Below are 21,089 nucleotides of genomic sequence, written 5' to 3'. Positions count from 1 at the left end.
CAAGAGGCCTAGCCCTGTGCGCAGGTGCAGGAGGGCCTGGGCGCCCCCTGGTGGGCACCCGGGCACCAAGCCGCCTTTAAGTGAGGGCGGCGGTCGCGGGCGCGTGAGTGAGTCTCGGCAGCCGCGGCCGCCGGGGCGGAGCCTGAGAGGAGCAGGTCCTGGACGCACGAGCGCCCCGCCCCCGCGCGGCTGATGCCGAGCTGCGCGGCGGGCAGTGGGGCGCGGGTGGGGCGCGCAGAGGAGCGGGCCGCGGCGCTGAGGCGGCAGAGCGCGGCCCGGCCATGGGCTTCTTGCACCAGCTGCAGCTGCTGCTCTGGAAGAACGTGACGCTGAAGCGCCGGAGCCCGGTGAGCGACCCTCGCCCGCCCTCCGGGGCTCGCAGGCCGCGCGCCCAATTTGCGGATGCGCTCTTCACTTGCGCTTGCAGTGCCTAGGCGCGCGCAGACCCTGGGAGGGCTCCACCGGAGACCCTGTACGGAGCCCGCTGCCTCCGCAGGGTTCCGGGCCTCCGGTAGAGGGTTCGGCCATGCCTTGGTCCTCTGACACTCGCAGCGCTCGGCTGAGTCACCGGCCGGCGCCCTCCTCAGCGCTCCCTGGCAGGCTGGGTTTGGGGCAGGTGGTCCCTGGATTTCAGCTCCAACGAGTCCCAGGTTCCCGGGACAGAGCGCTAGCTGGGACACACCATTCAGCTTAGGGACTCTGCACCGCTTCTGGAGCTCCCATAGGGACCTGTCTCTTCATTTCGTTTACCCATACTCTTTCTGCCCTTGGGCAGGCACCTTAGGCTGAAACTGGTACCAAACAGCCCTCGCCGCTGCTGTTGCTGCTGCCGCCGCCCTGCTGCTGCTGCTGCTGCTGCTGCTGCTGCTACTGCTCCTCCTCCTCTTCCTCCCCCTCCAAAACCTCCACCTCCTCTATCGTCTTCTCCTCCTTCCATCATCTCTTTTCCTAACCCAGCCTGCCATAACTACAACCCTCCTGCTTTCTCATCCCTGTGTATGTCCTCTTTGTACCGGCTCGACCCAGTCAAATTCCAGCACCTCTTTGTCCTTTAGGGCCAGTTTCTCCTGAGGCTGCCTGCCCCTCTAATTTCTCCTGCCTCGGACCTCTGTGGGGGCTGGGTTCTGGCGAGCTTCTCAGTACCTGTCTAGGACAGCCAGCACATAAGAGTATTGGGGTAGGAATCCTGGGTGAGAAGCTGGATAGGGGGCATAGATGGCGTTGGCCTTGGTTTTTATCCCAGTCCTTGGGAGGGCAAGGGCACCCAGACAGTCCTGGGCCAGCAAGAGTATCTGTGGGCTCTTGGGATTTTCCAGAATGGCACCTAAAGGAAGGACCCTATCCAGCTCATACCCAGAGACTCCTTGGGCAGCGACACTCCTCCTGTGTTCTTCTTTGAGAACTTCAGGTGCATAATAAGAAACTCTGGTCTGTTGGCAGGGTGGGTAGCAATCATCACCATGGCCTGGCAAGATTCCTGTGGGCACCTGGCCCTGGCTGATAGCCAGGATTGGGTACATTCTCTGTCCTGGTTGTTTGGAACTGGCTGGTGTGGGATCTGAAGGAGCAGACGTGTGACTCTAGCATTTGAGTCACTGGAGAAAGGGACACAGAGTGAGGATGTAGGCATGCCTCAGTGCCTACATCCAAGTTGCTTGTCAGGAAGACCCATTCAGGGCTTGGGAGCAGAGGCTAAAACATAGTTCCTGCATCAGATAGCATCACACCAGGCTCTGAGAAGAGCACAGTGATTTCACAGTCAGGTGGAGGTGCGATGGCCTTTTTCCTAAGACTGATCCCTGCCTGCTAGGCGGGGTTCCCATTCCCAGAGACCAGTTAGACCACAGTGAAGACCCTTAGCCTATGGCCACAGTGAGGTGCCAGCAGGCAGACAGTCTTTGCTGGGCTTGGGGGTGCACCTATGCAAAGATTATGATCTGGAGGGAGACCTCAGGACTTTTGCCCTTCCTGCTTCCTTCTTCCAAGTACTACGCCTCAATTGTCCTGTTATTGAGTTGCACGTGGGGCACGAGTCTACTCTGGCACCCTTAGGAGGACCACCAGTATTGAGTAGCTGTGTTGGAAGACCCCAACATCACACTTGGGTATCACCTGTGCCCCCCCCCAACCCTCCACCACAGCAAGCATGAGGCTACTCACGCCCAGGGTGAACATGGAGACAGTGGACCAGGGTGGAAGCACTGGATTTGTCTTAAGGGACAGAGTCCCTAGGTCACTTGCTGTCACCCAGGTTCAACACTTAGGTTATTGCTGGACCTGTGCTGTGAGCCTGTAACCTGATGCCCCTCTGTTGCCCTCCACCTGCCAGCCAGGACTCATTCTTCCAGCAGCTCATGCACAGCCATTGCTATAGTGATAGGAGAGACAGCCTAGCCTGTGCTGCAGGTACTCAGGCAGAGGTGTCCAGGGCAGGGCGGAGGTACCCATGGTAGGGCAGGCATGGATAGGACTGTCTCTTGAGCTATGGCCCCTGTCACCAGCCACTCTGTATGTGTGAAACACATTTGTCCTGCATCCTTGGGTGCACATAATCCTCAGCTGGCCCTCCATCTTGGCTAAAAAGGAGGTGGAGACTGGCACAGGCTGAGGCGGGTGTGGAGTATGGACACACAGCAGGGTATTCTGGATCACAGAGAGCTATTGTCAGAGCACAGTGGGCACAGCCAGGGACAGACTGGGCACGGCCCTACACCACTCCTGGGAGGGGCTTCAGAGTCTGCTTCCGATGGTGATGAGGGTGCAAGAGGCCTGATAGTACAGAGCTGGGGAAGAGGACTGCTCTGGTGGTGGTTTCCTATGATCTCAGAGGCAGGAGCTTCATGATATGTTTCCTGGCCTTCCTCCCAAGCTAAGGTGGGGGCAGGAATTGGTAAAGCCCTGTTTTCTAGGTGGCACTGGAGGTGAGTCTGGCCCCCAGGGTTTTGGCAGTTCTGGCCTATCCTGACAACCTGGCCCTGAGAGGTTAGGGACCATGTTGGCTTGAGGCCCAGGGCCCTGGTCATAGGCTGGGCCTTGCTCACACTAGGCCTCATCTCTGTGAGTCCAATACAAAGTTACAAGGATGCTTTAGCAGAGGAGAGGAGAGGTGCATGTAAGGGTTCAAGGCAGTCAGAGACCACATGTGGCCAAGGTACACTCCAAAATCCCACTCAGGTGGCCCAACAGGTTGGCAGGGAGAAGATGAGTTGGGTAAACAAGTGAATGGTTAGAGTTGGCCGTAATCTGGTTGATTTGTTCCTGCTGGCTTTTGACCCTTTCAGAGGATAGGTGGTCCATGGTTTGGCAGGCACAGTCTAGGCTGGAGGATTCAACATCTTGGTGTACTAGGAGGGACTAGGATCTTGGCTGGACCTGAGAAACCTGTGCTGATCCTTCATGGCTACTGGGTGCACATGGCTTGGCTGGTCCTTCAAGGTCAGAAGAGCCTAGGCCAGGACATGTTCATCATGTCCAGCCCTGGGCAGGCAGTGGACAGACTGCATATAGCCTCATGTGGCCCACCCTTTCCAGTGGGTCCTGGCTTTTGAGATCTTCATCCCGCTTGTCCTCTTCTTCATCCTGTTGGGCCTGCGGCAGAAGAAGCCCACCATCTCTGTGAAGGAAGGTGAGGTGTAGGCATTGCCTGGGCATGTGGGTGGGCAGGGAGGGATAAGAGTCTTTTCTGTGCACATGTCAGCCTGAGTGTGTCCCCAGTCCCAAGACTTCCTGAGGCCATGGCCCAAGTGCCCTATCCTCATGTGGTCCTGACCACATGTCTTGGCTAGTCTGTGGAGGGCATGGCCGGCCATTGTGGCCATGAATGACAGTGGTGCCTGTTTCTGGAGGGTCCAGGCATTCATTAGTCTCCTCTGTTCTGTTTTGACCTGCCCCCACCCTGCATGGTCTCTTGTCTTCCTCGGCCCGGCCTGCATGCAGTCTGTAAGTGAGCAGCCATCTCCTTTTTGCTGGCTCAGGTGGCAGCCATGGATGGCCTGGCAGGTCCTCCTGGTATAGCTTAAGCACCCCTACTGCTTGCATTAACAGCCTCCTAGCAGCTGGGTCCAATAGAAGCCCCTGCCTGTGGTCAGGACAGGCTGGCTTATGACTTTGGGTGGTGGGCTATGATACGGGTGGTGGAGGGTAGTGAAGGGCCAGGTCACCTGGGCCATAGCTGGCACCTTGGTCAAGCCACTGGAGTATCTTCTTGGCAGGGTATCTGTGAGGTTGTCTGGCTGTTCTTTCTAAGGGTGGGGTTTCTGGGTTGAGCCTGGGCTAGCCTGAGATGAGGCTGAGATGACCTGAAACTTTCCCTTCAAACTCCTTTGGGCTGTTGCACTCCCTCTGCTAACCAGTTGGTCTGAGAGGTCAGAGGTCACTACTAAGGGGTACCTCATGTGCTAACCTTGTCTCTGTGGGGAGGTGGATTGATGGGGCATTTGGGCACTGCATAGGCTAAGGAGGGATGTGCTGGGAGTTACAGGGATGGCAGGTGGACCCCTGACCTCTGACTTGCAGAGTCATTTGCCTTAGCATAGCTGGTGGCCAAATGCTCTGTGCCCCAATCCTATTCTGCCTAAAGCTGCTTTTCCTTCCTGACTGTCTCTAAACATCTTTCTTGGCCCCCATCTTTCCCATTCTTGATCCTACTAGCTTTTTACACCGCGGCACCACTGACATCTGCCGGCATCCTGCCCGTCATGCAATCACTTTGCCCTGATGGCCAACGTGATGAGTTTGGCTTCCTGCAGTATGCCAACTCCACGTGAGTGCCCCTACCCCATGCCTTGGGAACCAGCTACCCCTACCCTTACCAACAGCTGGTGTTTTATGATGTTGCAGGGTCACCCAGCTTCTGGAACGCCTCAATCGTGTCGTGGAGGAGGGCAACTTGTTTGACCCAGTGCGGCCCAGCCTGGGCTCAGAGCTTGAGGCCCTGCGTCAACATCTGGAGGCCCTCAGCTCTGGCCCCAGCACCTGGGAGAACCACGCAGCCAGACCTGCAGGTGTTCCCTGCATGGGGATGGCTTGGGGGAGGGCCTAAGCACTACTGTCACTGGAAGCCTGCCTGCTTCATCACTCTAGGTCATAGCCTGCCTCTGGCCCTGGGCCCTTGTTCTTCACCACATTGTCCCTTACTTGTGTGCTTTAAGCAGGCCCAGGGTGGTGCTGGTAGCTCTGCTTAGAGACTATCTGGGACATCTTAGCCCCAGCTAGAGCCGGACCCTAAGTCCCATCTTCTTGCCTGTTTAGTGTCTTCCTTCTCCCTGAACTCGGTGGCCAGGGACCAGAGGGACCTTTGGCGTTTCCTGATGCAGAACCTGTCACTTCCCAACAGCACAGCCCAGGCCCTCCTGGCTGCCCGTGTGGACCCTTCTGAGGTGAGGTGGAATATGTATCAATGGTAGCCTCTGCTTTTCCCATGACCCCAGGTCACAGCAGTGTTGGGGGAGATGGGGGGCTGTAAGGATGCCTGAGTTCCTCTCAGGCCTCTGGAGCCACTACTGAGCCAGGTGCTTCACAATACAGGTCTATCACTTGCTTTTTGGTCCTTTGCCTGACCTGGATGGGAAGTTGGGTTTCCTCAGGAAGCAGGAGCCCTGGAGCCACCTGGGTGGTAATCCTCTATTCCAAATGGAGGTGAGGGGCCTGTCCCTGGGAGATGGGTGGAAGAAAAGGCTCTTCCTTAGTTACACGTAAATTCTGAGGCTCTGTGGTATGCGTAGGGAAGTGGAGGCAGGATGATGACTTAAGTGCTCCCACAGCACTGGGGACCCTGGGGACAAAGCCAGCCAGTGACTGGTCAGGGAAGGATCTTGGGCTACCTTAGGGCCTTGATCATTTCTTGGTTGGTATGTAGGCTTTACTAGTCCCTGGTGCCTTGCCCCTAGGAGTGGTTGCTGGCTCCTGCCCTCCTGGAGCAGCTCACCTGTGCACCAGGCTCTAGGGAGCTGGGACGGATTCTTACCATGCCTGAGGGTCATCAGGTAGATCTGCAGGGCTACCGAGATGCTATCTGCAGTGGGCAGGCTACAGCTCGGGCCCAGCGCTTCAGTGATCTGGCCGCTGAGCTCCGGAACCAGCTGGACATGGCCAAGATTGCCCGGCAGGTGAGGGCCTTCCTGCCAGTTGGCCAGCAAACCTGTTGACCAGCCTGGAGAAGGTGCTGGGACTACTTGGAGCCTAAGGGTGTTTGGCTGCTCCCAGGCCATGCATAATATGGCTTATAATTGAGCATTCGGTACCCTCTACCCAATTTCAGGCCTCAATTCCCTCCCATTTCTCACCCCCAGCTATACCTCTAGCCCTGGCCAAGACTTCCCAAACTGCAGATCCTCTCATCTTCCCCAAGCACTGTCCCCTGCTGATATCCCCACTGCTCCACTTTTTATCTTAGTCACTTCCCTGAGTCACCTCCAACTCAGTTCACCCTGTCTCCTGGCCTGCATTTTTCACATGCCTGGTCTTCTCCTCAGCTGGGCTTGGATGCCTCCAACGTCTCAGACCCCCAGCAGCAGGCGCCGTCCCCACAGAGCCTGCAGGCACTCTTAGGGGACCTGCTGGATGCTCAGAAGTTTCTACAGGATGTGGATGTCTTGTCAGCCCTTGCTCTGCTGCTGCCTCAAGGTGCCTGTGCTGGCCGGGGCCCTGCACCTCAAGCTAGCAGCCTGAGTGGAGTGGCCAACAGCACTGGAACAGGGGCAAACATAGGTCCCAACATCACCACTGAGGAGGTCACCCAACCACCTGCCACCCCTGCCTCTCCTGACACTCTGCAAGGCCAGTGCGCAGCCTTTGTGCAGCTCTGGGCTGGCCTGCAGCCCATCTTGTGTGGCAACAACCGGTAGGTCGGCAGCAAAGGGATAGGGAGGAGTAAAGTCACAGGTAGTGGGGAGTTGATCCCATTGCCTGGCCCTTTGCACAGATCATTTTGGAGTCCCATTTGATATCTGGCCCTACATTTAAGTGCACCCTATACCTGACCTTAGCCCCACCTTAGCCTGGGCGCCTGTTGAGCCATCCCAAGTGTCCCATCCCGCTGGTCCTAACATCCCTGCCCTGCTCCTGGTGCTTTGTCTCTGCCAGCACCATTGAGCCTGAAGCACTTCGGAGGGGCAACATGAGCTCCCTGGGCTTCACAAGCAAAGAACAGCGGAACCTGGGCCTTCTTGTGCACCTCATGACCAGCAACCCCAAAATCCTGTATGCACCAGCGGGCTCTGAAGCTGACCGTGTCATCCTCAAGGTGTGTGTGTCTGGCACATTTGGGTCATGGGTTGTGCCTGTCTCTCCAGCAGGAGCATAAGCCCAGCAAGAGCCTGATTGAGGGCTCTGCAGGCCCAGGACTCCATGTAGGACTGGTAAGAGCTGAGCTTGACTTCATGAAATCTGGGTACTGTGTGCCTGGCCTGGGGAGTTTCAGGGCTGGGGGTATAGTGGCACTTGGCAGCTTTTCTGTTGTCAACTCTGGAATGTTTCTGCAGAGATGCATTGGGAAGACTGGCTGGTCCTGTTAGAGTGTCCCCTGCCACTTACCATGCTTGCTGGGCCAGGGTGCTATGTTCAGAGACCCCCACCCCCACCCCCAACATCAGTAGCATCATATGAACAGGGTGCAAGGAGTGTTGGAACCTGGGGAGAGGGTTTGTTGGAACAGTGTAAGCCAAGGCTGGAAATGGGTGTGACAAGGCCTGGACCTTGGAGGTGTCCTTGGGAGGAATGAGGACCAGACATCAGGTGTTCAAGGGGCATGTGGAAGGATAGGAGGAACGAGCTGGGAAAGCATGTGTGGCTACTGTGGTGGGATTCAAGTTCAATTTCATGTGGATACTATAGAAGGGTGATACAGAAACCTCTGGGTAGATGTTTGGCCTTAGTAAGGGTAGGAGTTGGCCTGGTCCCTTGGGCATATGAGAATGTAGAGGACTCAGACTGGCTTGGATTCTTCCTGGAGCCCTGTGCCCCAAGCTTTCATTCTCTGCAGGCCAATGAGACCTTTGCCTTTGTGGGCAATGTGACACACTACGCCCAGGTCTGGCTCAACATCTCCTCAGAGATTCGAAGCTTTCTGGAGCAAGGGAGGCTGCAGCAGCATCTACACTGGCTGCAGCAGGTGCTGTGGGGACAAGGTGGCTGGGCACCTAGGTGGACTCTTCTGCTTAGAGCTGAAAGGTGTGAGCCACACCCTGAACTCAACTCTTGACCCCAGTATGTGGCTGATCTGCGGCTGCACCCTGAAGCAATGAACCTGTCGCTGGAGGAACTGCCACCTGCCCTGCGCCAGGACAACTTTTCACTGCCTAATGGCACAGTCCTTTTGCAACAGCTGGACACAATTGACAATGCAGCCTGTGGCTGGATCCAGTTCATGTCCAAGGTATTGTGGGTGAGCCCTATGACCCTGTCTCCCCCAGCATTTTCAGGGCTAGCTCCAGTGATAGCCCTTTTTCCAGGTGAGTGTAGACATCTTTAAGGGTTTTCCTGATGAGGAGAGCATTGTCAACTACACCCTCAACCAGGCGTACCAGGACAACGTCACAGTGTTTGCCAGTGAGTTTCTCTCCCTCCTCCCACAAGGTCCTGTGTCTTCTACAGACCGATATTCTCGCTGACTCAGCCCTGTTATCTTTCTGTTCCTTAGCCCAAACCTCTTCACCAGTTCCATGTCTTCTCAAATCTCTCCCATTCTCCTTAGCCTGTTTCCCTTTGGTCCCACACTCACATGCTGGCTCTGCCCCATCCCCCATGCTCCAGCTTTCCTAAGACACCTCATCTGTCCCATTACCACTCCTGGAGTACTCACTTTACAGTATGTCCCACCCATGCTCTCTGGCCATACACTTCACCAGTCTCCTGTTCCCAGGCGTGATTTTCCAGACACGGAAGGATGGCTCTCTCCCTCCACACGTACATTACAAGATTCGCCAGAACTCAAGCTTCACTGAGAAAACCAATGAGATCCGCCGTGCTTATTGGCGCCCAGGGCCCAACACGGGTGGTCGCTTCTACTTCCTCTATGGCTTCGTTTGGATCCAGGGTGAGAGGCTGAGCCCAGATGGGATGGGAGTCGTGGCTGGCCTTGCCCTAACACTGCCTCCACCCACAGACATGATGGAGCGTGCCATCATCAACACATTCGTGGGGCATGACGTGGTGGAACCTGGCAACTACGTGCAGATGTTCCCATATCCCTGCTACACCCGTGATGAGTGAGTGTTGGCCTACAGAGGTTTGGGGGTCTCAGGCCCAAGCCCCACTTCACACCTGTTTCCCCTCAGCTTCCTGTTTGTCATCGAGCACATGATGCCACTGTGCATGGTGATCTCCTGGGTCTATTCTGTGGCCATGACTATCCAACACATTGTGGCAGAGAAGGAACATCGGCTCAAGGAGGTGAGTCTGGCCAGCTGCAAGACCCCCTTCCAGCAGGCTGTGGGGAGGGCAGTACAGGCCTGTCCTCTCTGGGTCCCTGCCACAAGGTAGCTATGCTGCCCCACACTACAGGTGATGAAGACGATGGGCCTGAACAATGCTGTGCACTGGGTGGCCTGGTTTATCACAGGCTTTGTGCAGCTGTCCATCTCAGTGACTGCTCTAACTGCCATCCTCAAGTATGGCCAGGTGCTCATGCACAGCCACGTACTCATTATCTGGCTCTTCCTTGCTGTCTACGCTGTGGCCACTATCATGTTCTGGTGAGTGCTGCAAGGAGCTGGGAAACCCCCAAAGATAGGCAGGCCCTTACTTGGAGCAGGGGCAGCCCTCGTGGGCTGCAGGCCCAGAGCCAGGGGTTTTGGGGCTAACAGCTATGTGGTCTCCACTCCAGCTTCCTGGTGTCTGTGCTATACTCTAAGGCTAAATTGGCCTCAGCCTGTGGTGGCATCATCTACTTCTTGAGCTACGTTCCCTACATGTATGTAGCAATCCGAGAGGAAGTGGCCCACGATAAGATCACTGCCTTCGAGAAGTGCATTGCGGTGAGGATTGTGGCTGGGCAGGGCCAGTAGGTGTCCATCTCCAGCCCACCTACTGATACCCCTCTTTCTGTAGTCCCTGATGTCCACAACAGCCTTTGGCCTGGGCTCCAAGTACTTTGCTCTGTATGAAGTGGCAGGTGTGGGTATCCAGTGGCACACGTTCAGCCAGTCCCCAGTGGAAGGGGATGACTTCAACCTGCTTCTTGCTGTCACCATGCTTATGGTGGATACAGTGGTCTATGGCGTGCTCACTTGGTACATTGAGGCGGTTCACCCAGGTACAGGCCCACCAGTGGAGGGATCTGGGGTGGGACAAGGTCACTGGGCTTCCTCCGTCCTCCGGGTGGCATTGTGGTAGATAGTCACCTTTGGCCTTGTGGTAGATAGTCACCTCCAGGCCCTTGATCAGCCTCTTGCCCCCTGGATTCCCAGGTATGTATGGGCTGCCCCGGCCCTGGTACTTCCCACTGCAGAAGTCCTATTGGCTGGGCAGTGGGCGAACAGAGGCCTGGGAGTGGAGCTGGCCATGGGCACACACACCACGCCTCAGTGTTATGGAGGAGGACCAGGCCTGTGCCATGGAGAGCCGGCACTTTGGTGAGGCTAGAGTCAGAATGCTGACTGGGGTGGGTGCTGGGTTTGGGGGCCTTGGGTAGCCTTAGTGCTGCCCCCATCCTACTGACCTAGCCCTGATACAGAGGAGACACGCGGTATGGAAGAGGAGCCCACCCACCTGCCCTTGGTCGTCTGTGTGGACAAGCTCACCAAGGTCTATAAGAATGACAAGAAGCTGGCCTTAAACAAACTGAGCCTCAATCTCTATGAGAATCAGGTGGTGTCTTTCCTAGGCCACAATGGAGCTGGCAAGACCACTACCATGTGAGTGTCTAGGGACAGAGTTTAGCCTCCAGGGATATGGTTCCCTCTGGATATGGTGCGTTGTGACTCTACTTTCCCCACTCCAGGTCTATCCTGACTGGACTGTTCCCACCCACATCGGGCTCAGCCACTATCTATGGGCATGACATCCGCACAGAGATGGATGAGATCCGTAAGAACCTGGGCATGTGCCCACAGCACAATGTGCTCTTTGACCGACTCACTGTGGAGGAGCACCTCTGGTTCTACTCTAGGCTCAAGAGCATGGCACAAGCGGAGATCCGAAAAGAGATGGACAAGTGGGTACAGCGAGGGGACAGACAGGGCATGGTGTGAATGGGATGGTGGATGTGAGCAGAGTCAGTTACTGTGGAATTCAGGGGAAGGGGTGGGGATGAGATGAGATGAGAGCTCTCCATGTTCCTGTCCACTGTTGTTTAGCCTGTCTCCCTCCCATCCGTTGCCTTCCTGTCTGCGATCACTCTGCTCTTGACCCTCATTTTCCTGTCCATCATCTTCCTGTCTGATCCCTCCCATAAACTACCCTCCTCTCTGTCACTCATCCATATGTCACCCTTCCGTCTGTCACTCTGGTTCTTTACCTTCTTGCCCATCACTTTTCTTTCTGTTTATTGCTTTCCATTCACCACCCTCCCATTTGTTCATTAACTCCCCATTCATCACCCTCCCATCCATTGCCCGCCTATTGGGTCCACAGGATGATTGAGGACCTAGAGTTGTCCAACAAGCGGCACTCACTGGTACAGACGCTGTCTGGAGGCATGAAGCGCAAGCTCTCAGTAGCCATTGCCTTTGTGGGTGGCTCTAGAGCCATCATCTTAGATGAGCCCACTGCTGGTGTGGACCCCTATGCTCGCCGTGCTATCTGGGACCTCATTCTGAAGTATAAGCCAGGTGAGCAGGATGACAGGCTGGCCATAGTGGGTATGGATATCTTTGTCTGCTCCTCACTTTACTTGGTTCTGTACCTACCAGGCCGCACCATCCTCCTGTCCACCCACCACATGGATGAGGCCGACCTGCTGGGGGATCGCATTGCCATCATTTCCCATGGAAAGCTCAAATGCTGTGGCTCTCCCCTCTTCCTCAAGGGTGCCTATGGCGATGGGTACCGCCTCACATTGGTCAAGCGGCCTGCAGAGCCTGGAAACTCCCAAGGTCTGTGCTGAGACTACTTGAGCTAGCCTCTGCACCTTCCTACCCTGTGACTCCCTACCTAGGAGAGGTGCATCCTCACCCTCACTCCATCAGGACCCGATACCTGGTGGGCTTGGACAACTCTAAGCCTCTGCATGACTTGCCCATTAGGTTCCCATTGATGGTCATCCTTCTTCAACCTCCTATGAATCCCCTTCTGCTCCCCCTTCCTTCCCAGAACCAGGGCTGTCATCCAGCCCCCCCAGTCGTGCTCAGCTGAGCAGCTGCTCAGAGCCCCAGGTGTCCCAGTTCATCCGCAAGCATGTGGCTTCCTCCCTGCTGGTCTCAGACACTAGCACTGAACTCTCCTACATCCTGCCCAGTGAGGCTGTCAAGAAGGGGGCCTTTGAGCGCCTCTTCCAGGTGTGAGGGCTGGACTTGGTGGTTGGGGACATGGTGAGCCCGTAGGAAAGATGAACACCCCTGCCTACATTCTAAAGCCCTGGCCTCACCCAGCTTCTTTGCAGCAATTAGAGCACAGCCTGGATGCACTGCATCTGAGCAGTTTTGGGCTGATGGATACAACCCTGGAGGAGGTGTTCCTCAAGGTGTCTGAAGAGGACCAGTCACTGGAGAACAGTGAGGCTGGTGAGAGTACCCACAAAGTGCCCCTGGGGACATTGCTTCTTCGATTCTGAAAGTGATACGAGTATAGGCTCATAGTGGAAGGCGTGGTACCCAATAATCTACCTGTGAACAGGTATATGAACTAGAAGCTGGGATCAAGCCAGGGCCTGGTGTCATGGGTGGGCAGTAGAAACTGAGGTACTGAGCTGTCCTGGAGTGCTGTAGCCCCAAGCCCTCCCAACCTCACTGCCTCTGTTCTTTGCAGATGTGAAGGAGTCCAGGAAGGATGTGTTACCTGGGACAGAGGGCCTGACATCTGTGGAGGGTCAAACTGGCAACCTGGCTCGATGCTCAGAGCTGGCACAGTCCCAGGCATCACTGCAGTCTGCATCCTCTGTGGGCTCTGCCCGCGGTGATGAGGGCGCTGGCTACACTGATGTCTACGGTGACTACCGTCCCCTCTTTGACAACTTGCAGGACTCAGACAACATCAGCTTACAAGGTGGAAGCTAATGGGGAGGTTAGGGAGGGTCCAGAAGGGTGGCACGGAACTGGTTGCTCACCCCTGACTCTCTGCACAGAGGCAGAAATGGAGGCCGTGGCTCGGGTAGGCCGGGGCAGCCTCAAGCTAGAGGGTTGGTGGCTGAAGATACGACAGTTCCATGGGCTCCTGGTGAAGCGCTTCCACTGTGCTCGCCGAAACTCCAAGGCCCTGTGTTCTCAGATCCTGCTGCCTGCCTTCTTTGTTTGTGTGGCCATGACCGTAGCATTGTCTGTCCCTGAGATTGGTAAGGCTACCTGGCCCTGTATGGTGTGGGGCAAGGCTACTATCTGACCCTTGGGTTCTTGGCTTCACTCTCTTCCCAGCCTTCTGGAAAACTCTCCTCCATCCCTCTCCCCATACTCTGAACCTTATTCAGGGGCTAATTAGAGGGCGCTGCCTCCTGGGGAGTCATACCCCTTTGCTTGGCCCTCTCTGTGAAGGGAAGAGAGAATGAAGATCTGGGGGCTGGTCTCCAGTAGTTGGAGCCTGCTCAGGCTCACACTCTCCCACCAGGTGACCTGCCTCCACTGGTCCTGTCACCTTCTCAGTACCACAACTACACCCAGCCCCGTGGCAACTTTATTCCTTATGCCAATGAGGAGCGCCAGGAGTACCGGTGAGGCCATGGGCTGGGGCTGTAGCACAAAGGAGGGTAAGAGTTGAGATGTACAGCTCCTAACTCACTGCCGTGCCCTTAGATTACGGCTGTCACCTGATGCCAGCCCCCAGCAGCTGGTGAACACATTCCGGCTGCCCTCTGGTGTGGGTGCCACTTGTGTGCTCAAGTCTCCTGCCAATGGCTCCCTGGGGCCCACGCTGAACCTGAGCAGTGGAGAGTCCCGCCTGCTGGCTGCACGGTTCTTCGACAGCATGTGCCTGGAGTCCTTCACACAGGGGCTGCCGCTGTCCAACTTCGTGCCACCCCCACCCTCGCCTGCCCCCTCTGACTCACCCATGTTCTCGGAGGAGGACTCGATGCAAGCCTGGAATACTTCCCTGTCACCTACTACTGGACCAGGTACTACCTTGTGGGAGGCTGCTGGGGCCACAGCCATAAGTGACCCATCTCATTGTGCTGCATTGTGCCCATAGAGACATGGACGTCGGCGCCTTCTCTGCCACACCTAGTGCATGAGCCCATCCGCTGTACCTGCTCTGCACAGGGCACAGGCTTTTCTTGCCCCAGCAGTGTGGGTGGGCATCCACCCCAGATGACAGTGGTCACAGGTGACATCCTGACTGACATCACTGGCCATAATGTCTCTGAGTACCTGCTCTTCACCTCTGACCGTTTCCGGCTACACCGGTGAGTCAGCCTGGAGTGGCTGTGAACAAGGGGTACCTGGCTTGATGGCTACCTAGCTTAACTGCCCCTACCTCCTGTTTTGTACAGTTATGGAGCCATCACCTTTGGTAATGTTCAGAAGTCTATCCCAGCATCTTTTGGTGCCCGGGCTCCACCTATGGTGCGGAAGATTGCAGTGCGAAGGGTGGCCCAGGTCAGTTCCTTCCCTGAGTATTTTGGACCTGGTCCTATGCATAGTGACTCTCAGCCTGTGAGTCTCTCTGAGCCCCTTGTCCCTCTCCAGGTGCTCTACAATAACAAGGGCTACCACAGCATGCCCACCTACCTCAACAGCCTCAACAATGCTATCCTGCGTGCAAACCTGCCCAAAAGCAAGGGAAATCCAGCAGCCTATGGTGAGGAGGGTCAGGCTTGAGAGATAGAGTGCAGCTGAGCCAGAATGGTGCATGGGCCTAATGCTGTCCTTCCTGTGTGCAGGCATCACTGTCACCAACCACCCCATGAACAAGACTAGTGCTAGCCTCTCCCTGGATTACCTGTAAGTGAGGTCGACTGAGCTAGTTGGGGGGAGCGGGGGGGGGGGGGAAGCAGGACCACTATGGTCCTGACCACCTGTTGGGATTGAGTGCTGTTCTCTTCTAGACTGCAGGGCACAGATGTAGTCATCGCCATCTTTATCATTGTGGCCATGTCCTTCGTGCCAGCCAGTTTCGTGGTCTTCCTCGTTGCAGAGAAATCCACCAAGGCCAAACACCTGCAATTTGTCAGCGGATGCAACCCTGTCATCTACTGGCTAGCCAACTACGTGTGGGACATGGTGTGCCCCCGCATGGTCCTTTCCTATCCCTATCTCCTCTCCTCACATCCGGTTCTCACCATCTGCTGTTGCCTTTTGTAGCTCAATTACCTGGTCCCAGCCACCTGCTGTGTCATCATCCTATTTGTCTTTGACCTCCCGGCCTACACATCACCCACCAACTTCCCAGCAGTGCTTTCCTTGTTTCTGCTCTATGGGTAAGCTGGGGAAGGGTGTGGACAGGCATGGGTGTGGCCAGGGGTACCCTGTGACCACTGCTATTTGCCTACAGGTGGTCCATCACACCCATTATGTACCCGGCCTCCTTCTGGTTTGAGGTCCCTAGCTCAGCCTATGTGTTCCTCATCGTTATCAATCTTTTCATTGGCATCACAGCCACTGTGGCCACCTTCCTTCTGCAGCTTTTTGAGCATGACAAGGTAAATGTGGGGCTGAACGGGCAGCAGGGTGTAGCCTGGGGCACCACTGCTGAACTGTGTCTGTCCCCCAGGATCTAAAGGTTGTCAACAGTTACCTGAAAAGCTGCTTCCTCATCTTCCCGAACTACAACCTCGGCCATGGACTCATGGAGATGGCCTACAATGAGTACATCAATGAATACTACGCCAAAATTGGTAAGTCTGGCACGGGTGGACAGTGGAGGCCTTCAAGGCCCTCAGAGCAGCATGCCTAGCCCTCAGCTCCTAAGTTCCAGTGCTGGGATGACTAGGACTCCTTGAGGCTCTCAGGCCCTGAACCAGTGGTTCCACAGGCCAGTTTGACAAGATGAAGTCCCCATTTGAGTGGGACATTGTCACACGTGGACTAGTGGCCATGACAGTTGAGGGCTTCGTGGGATTCTTCCTCACCATCATGTGCCAATATAACTTCCTGCGGCAGCCACAGTGAGTAGAGAATGTTAGGTGATGGCAGGGACCCTTGGTAGGGGTTGGTGGCTTGGCCAGCTCCTGCCAACTTTGCTGCCCTAGACGCCTGCCTGTGTCTACTAAACCTGTGGAGGATGACGTAGATGTGGCCAGTGAGCGGCAGAGAGTGCTCCGTGGGGATGCTGACAATGACATGGTCAAGATTGAGAACCTGACCAAGGTGGGCTCTGGGATGTGGAAAAGTTGGTGGGAATGGGATGGAGCCACACAAGGCAGGGGCCCCCATCCTTTGCTGAGTGGAAAGGCTCTTTGGCCAGGTGTACAAGTCTCGGAAGATTGGCCGTATCCTGGCAGTGGACCGCCTTTGCCTGGGTGTGCGCCCTGGAGAGTGCTTTGGGCTCCTTGGTGTCAATGGTGCAGGAAAGACCAGCACCTTCAAGATGTTGACTGGTGATGAGAGCACGACAGGGGGCGAGGCCTTTGTCAATGGACACAGGTGGGGTCACTGTGCCCTTTAGGATATACTTGGAGGGAGGCATGGATGTGTGTGTGTCTGTGTGTTACTGCTTCCAGGCACACAGCTGCAGGGGTGAGGTACACAGCTAGGGGTTTGAGTTGGTGACCCTGCCCCTCAGGTGCAAAGGTGTGTGTGTGTGTGTAGATTGAGGGATGAGATGACAGTGCGCCCAGGGAATAGGAGGGCAGGTGTGGGGTAAACATATCCCCCTGGGTATTGATCACCCTCTGTCCCCAGTGTGCTCAAGGACCTGCTCCAGGTACAGCAGAGCCTTGGCTACTGCCCACAGTTTGATGCCCTGTTTGATGAGCTCACAGCTCGTGAACACCTGCAGCTGTACACTCGGCTTCGTGGCATCCCCTGGAAGGATGAAGCACAGGTGAGGGTGAGCGGGAGCTAGCTGGTGGGTGTGTGTAGGTGGCAGGCCTGTGCTGGTGGGAGTCTAATAAGGCAAAGTCCATGCCTCATATTGGCCCTGCCAGGTGGTGAGGTGGGCCCTAGAGAAGCTGGAATTGACAAAGTATGCAGACAAGCCAGCTGGTACCTACAGTGGTGGCAATAAACGGAAGCTATCTACAGCCATTGCACTCATTGGGTATCCTGCCTTCATCTTTCTAGTAAGTCTCAGGGGTTGGGAGACAGGTACCCTTTTGGTCTTTCTATGAGTTGGAGAGGAAGGTGCCCTACCTTCCTCTGCTTCCTGGTAAGCCAGGGTAGAACCATCTTGGATGAGCCATGTCTCTAGCTGAACTGACTCCTGCCCTAGGATGAACCCACCACTGGCATGGACCCTAAGGCCCGGCGCTTTCTCTGGAACCTCATTCTGGACCTCATCAAGACAGGACGTTCAGTGGTGCTGACATCACACAGGTGTGCCTTTTCCCAACCCCTCATGGGCCTCTGGCAATCCCTCTGGTGCCAGCCTGTGCTGTCTGCCCACAGCATGGAGGAGTGTGAAGCTCTGTGCACACGACTGGCCATCATGGTGAATGGACGACTGCGCTGCCTGGGCAGCATCCAGCACCTCAAGAACAGGTGAGTCACACAGGGCTGCAGAAACTGTGCAGGGGTGAGCTCTGTCAGGCCGTGCAGGGTGAGTTCCATCAGTCACAAGGCTCTGGGCCACACCTGTGTCCCACCAGGTTTGGAGATGGCTACATGATCACTGTAAGGACCAAAAGCAGCCAGAATGTGAAGGATGTAGTTCGGTTCTTCAACCGGAACTTCCCAGAGGCCATGCTCAAGGTAGGTGCGATGGAATGGAGTAAGGGTGAGGGTGTGCCCTGCTCTGATAGCCCCTGATTGCCACAGCTCCCTGATCTCCTCCCAGGAACGGCATCATACAAAGGTGCAATATCAGCTCAAGTCAGAGCATATTTCTCTGGCTCAAGTGTTCAGCAAGATGGAGCAGGTAGTGGGTGTGCTGGGCATCGAGGACTACTCAGTCAGTCAGACCACCCTGGACAATGTGAGTGTGCTACATGGAAGGGGGTGTGTCTTCTTGGATTTGCCTGCACCACTTACCTTCACCCCCACACCTGTCCACAGGTGTTTGTGAATTTTGCCAAGAAGCAGAGTGACAATGTGGAGCAGCAAGAGGCTGAACCCTCAACCTTGCCATCCCCCCTTGGACTACTCAGCCTTCTGAGGCCCCGCCCTGCACCCACAGAGCTCCGGGCACTGGTGGCTGATGAGCCTGAGGACCTGGACACAGAGGATGAGGGGCTCATCAGCTTTGAGGAAGAGCGGGTAAGTGTCAGCATCCTCCCACGCTGTTGCTTAGGCCGCCCAGAGGCTCAGGCTGAAGGGACCAAGTGAGGGAACTAACTGAAGATAGACTGGCTTCTAGTTGTGGAGCAGAGAGGGACTTGAGTGGGTGGGGGGAAATTGGAATGGGCAGAAACCAAATGCAGAGCCCAGAACACACTGGAAGCTTTGAAGACCCCATGTCAGAGGTGGGAAACCAGAGACTAGGGAGAGATACAGACTGGCTACCATACTGGGTGAGGCGCAGACATCAAAGAGTGCTTAGTAGGGAGAGAATGCTTAGGGGAACTCCAGTCCCAGGCAGAGGTCAGGTACAGTGTGAACACCCTCAGCTCCCACTGGGGTGCTGAAGATGTCTTCCCAAACCCAGTTCCTCTGCTCTCCACTAGGCGCAGCTCTCCTTCAACACGGACACACTCTGCTGACCATCAAGAGCCACATCAGGGATGCAGCTGTGGTGGCTATAGCCCTTAGTCACACATGCCAGGCCCTGAAAAGGCAGGTTCAGGACCAAAGGGCTCCTGCCCTCCTCCCAACTACCACCCTCCCCAAATTGTGCCAAAGGCTGGCCTGGCCCTGGGCTGCACATACCCTCACCCTGCTTTGCCTTAAAGCCTTGGGTCCTGGCCCAGCCCATTACCCTGCCCAGCACCATCCACCTTCCCAGGGTGACATGGGCTGCCCCAAGCTTCCTATGACCCTACTCTGCAGCGGCCCCAATTCTGCCCAGGCCAGTATCTTGCACAGATGTCTTTTTGTGGACATCCTGACTGCAGTTGGGGACCAGGCAGCTTGCCTACTTACTTTGCTTTAAGAGCCTCCCTCTGCTGTTGTGAAGAAGTTAGGCTACCCATGGGAAGCCATGAATGTGGCTGCCTCAGCCCAGGTAGAATAGCAGGAATGGAGAAGCTGGGCTTGCTGGCCAGGAGAGGGTCCACTGCTCCCTCCCTGTCCCCTCAAGCTGTCGTCGTTCTCCCATCCAGCTTCCTGTCCTTCCTGCCACCCATCTGGGAGCAGGACCTTGTATTTAGCGCACAGATGTTTGTTTTCAATAAATAAGAAAAAAAAAAAAAAAAAGCCTGTGGGAGCCTGTGCGTGTGGGTGAGGGAGTTGGGGTGAAGGCAGGCCCATTGGGCTAAGGTACAGCCACTCAGCCTGTATCCTGTGTTAAGGGAGGGACTGCTCAAAATGTGGAGATCTATCATTATTCCTCTTTCCCACTCATACAGCCTAGGCCTCTGCTTAGCGGGTGGGTCCTAAGTGGGCTTTATGGAATGGGTTGTGCAGTGCTGTCCACACAGCACTGGTGCTGTCCCCATCTTCGCTCCCCACTAGGCCTAGCACCCACAGTGAGCTTCTTTGTGCTGGGTTGTCTCTGCTTTGTGAAAAGTGGAGGGGACTTTTGGGAGAAGACCTTCATGTTGATGATAGAGTCTGGGTGCATAAGAAGAATTTCCAGAAGGTGATGGGCCTTGGCTGGTGGGCATGTAGTCAGGTCCTGCCGGGTAGTGAAGTGGGCTGATGTACAGAAAGGCCCTAAGGCATACAGCTTAGGAAAACCAGACCCAGAGAGAATATGGCTCAGGAGAAATAGGGACTGGGAACTCTTAGGTTAAAAAGTTATGAGGCCCCATGTTTGCTGGGCAGGAGTCAGGACAGCAAGATGAAGGCTTCTCAAGTTTCCACCTCAAATTTTAAAGTTCTTAGAGGTTTGGGACACAGAAGACCCTTAGGAGAATAGAGAGTTGGCTGGCACCATGTGAGGGAATAAAAGAAGAGGAAAGGGTACAGGGAGAAAGGTGCTGTGTCCCTGTGGGTTATGAAAGCTACGTGGCCTGCTACAGTTTCCAGAGTCTAGCCACAGAGCTGGTGCCCTGGGCAGTGGGCTGAGGTTTCTCTGGCCTGAGAGGCAAAGGGGCAGAGAGAGTGAACATGTTAAAAGCCCGGAATGTGGACTTGGTTCATAAAACCACTGGATAGTCCTACAGAGGATCAGAATTAGGTTGCCAGCACCTGTATTGGATAGTTCATAACTGCCTGTAATTACAGCTCCAGGGGATCTGATACATTCTGGCTTCCATAGATACACACACACACACACACACTCACAGATCTATGTACATACACATAAATAAAAATTAATTCTAGGAGTTTGGAGAGATGGCTCAGCAGTTAGCACTTTCTGATCTTTCAGAGGACCTGACTCCCTCATGTCATACAACCACCTGGAACTTCAGCTCCAGGGAATCCTATGTTCTCTTCTAGCCTCCTCAGGTGAGCACGCACACGCACACACACACACACACACACACATACATATCTCAAGAAATGTACCTAAAATACTGGGCACTTGGCACAGACCTTGTAATTCCAGATTTTGGGACACTGAAGCAGAATTGCAAGTTCAGGCCCACTTGGTCTATAGAATGAGTCAAGGCTGTTCTGGACCACTTATGAATATTTGGCCTCAAAAAGTAAGCGGGCGTGATGGTGCACAGGTGGCAGTGGCAGAAGCAGGTGGATCTCTGAGTTCAACACCAGCCTGGTCTACCTAACAAGTTTATGTAAAGCTACATAATGAGACCCTCTTAAAACAACAACAACAACACAAAACAAAACAACAATAAAAAAAGT

At 55.3% G+C, this 21,089-nt stretch overlaps 1 protein-coding gene across 7 annotated transcripts; it reads left to right on the top strand.

Moving 5' to 3' along the window:
- The first annotated feature begins 108 nt into the window (after window positions 1-108).
- On the top strand, window positions 109-19,532 carry Abca2 (ATP binding cassette subfamily A member 2). Of its 7 annotated transcripts, XM_060389610.1 has the most exons (50): window positions 190-347; window positions 1,317-1,408; window positions 3,532-3,625; window positions 3,937-4,008; window positions 4,651-4,762; window positions 4,840-5,003; window positions 5,251-5,378; window positions 5,527-5,637; window positions 5,889-6,107; window positions 6,474-6,841; window positions 7,084-7,243; window positions 7,982-8,110; window positions 8,207-8,374; window positions 8,451-8,547; window positions 8,861-9,034; window positions 9,104-9,206; window positions 9,276-9,390; window positions 9,502-9,692; window positions 9,824-9,974; window positions 10,048-10,252; window positions 10,407-10,571; window positions 10,673-10,853; window positions 10,940-11,152; window positions 11,572-11,768; window positions 11,850-12,032; window positions 12,250-12,434; window positions 12,539-12,659; window positions 12,904-13,140; window positions 13,220-13,426; window positions 13,696-13,798; window positions 13,881-14,200; window positions 14,275-14,488; window positions 14,576-14,681; window positions 14,772-14,883; window positions 14,966-15,026; window positions 15,131-15,305; window positions 15,387-15,502; window positions 15,577-15,724; window positions 15,796-15,919; window positions 16,057-16,189; window positions 16,274-16,391; window positions 16,489-16,667; window positions 16,926-17,067; window positions 17,171-17,305; window positions 17,455-17,558; window positions 17,631-17,723; window positions 17,831-17,933; window positions 18,019-18,156; window positions 18,237-18,437; window positions 18,845-19,532. In XM_060389610.1, the coding sequence occupies exons 4-50, from the start codon at window positions 3,984-3,986 to the stop codon at window positions 18,878-18,880; spliced, it is 7,170 nt and encodes a 2,389-aa protein (XP_060245593.1). In that variant the 5' UTR covers window positions 190-347; window positions 1,317-1,408; window positions 3,532-3,625; window positions 3,937-3,983; the 3' UTR covers window positions 18,881-19,532. The 7 variants fall into 7 exon arrangements, with proteins under 7 accessions (XP_021506815.1, XP_060245593.1, XP_021506817.1 ...); XM_021651142.2 differs by lacking the exon at window positions 3,937-4,008 and having other exon boundaries at window positions 191-347; XM_060389611.1 differs by lacking the exons at window positions 190-347; window positions 1,317-1,408 and adding an exon at window positions 2,768-2,921.
- Window positions 19,533-21,089: the final 1,557 nt, after the last annotated feature.

Source organism: Meriones unguiculatus, chromosome 8, assembly GCF_030254825.1.
Source record: "Meriones unguiculatus strain TT.TT164.6M chromosome 8, Bangor_MerUng_6.1, whole genome shotgun sequence".
In the NCBI taxonomy this organism is placed as follows: Eukaryota; Metazoa; Chordata; class Mammalia; order Rodentia; family Muridae; genus Meriones; species Meriones unguiculatus.
The sequence above is the reverse complement of the archived record's forward strand: the minus strand, read 5'-3'. Positions and strand labels throughout refer to the sequence as shown.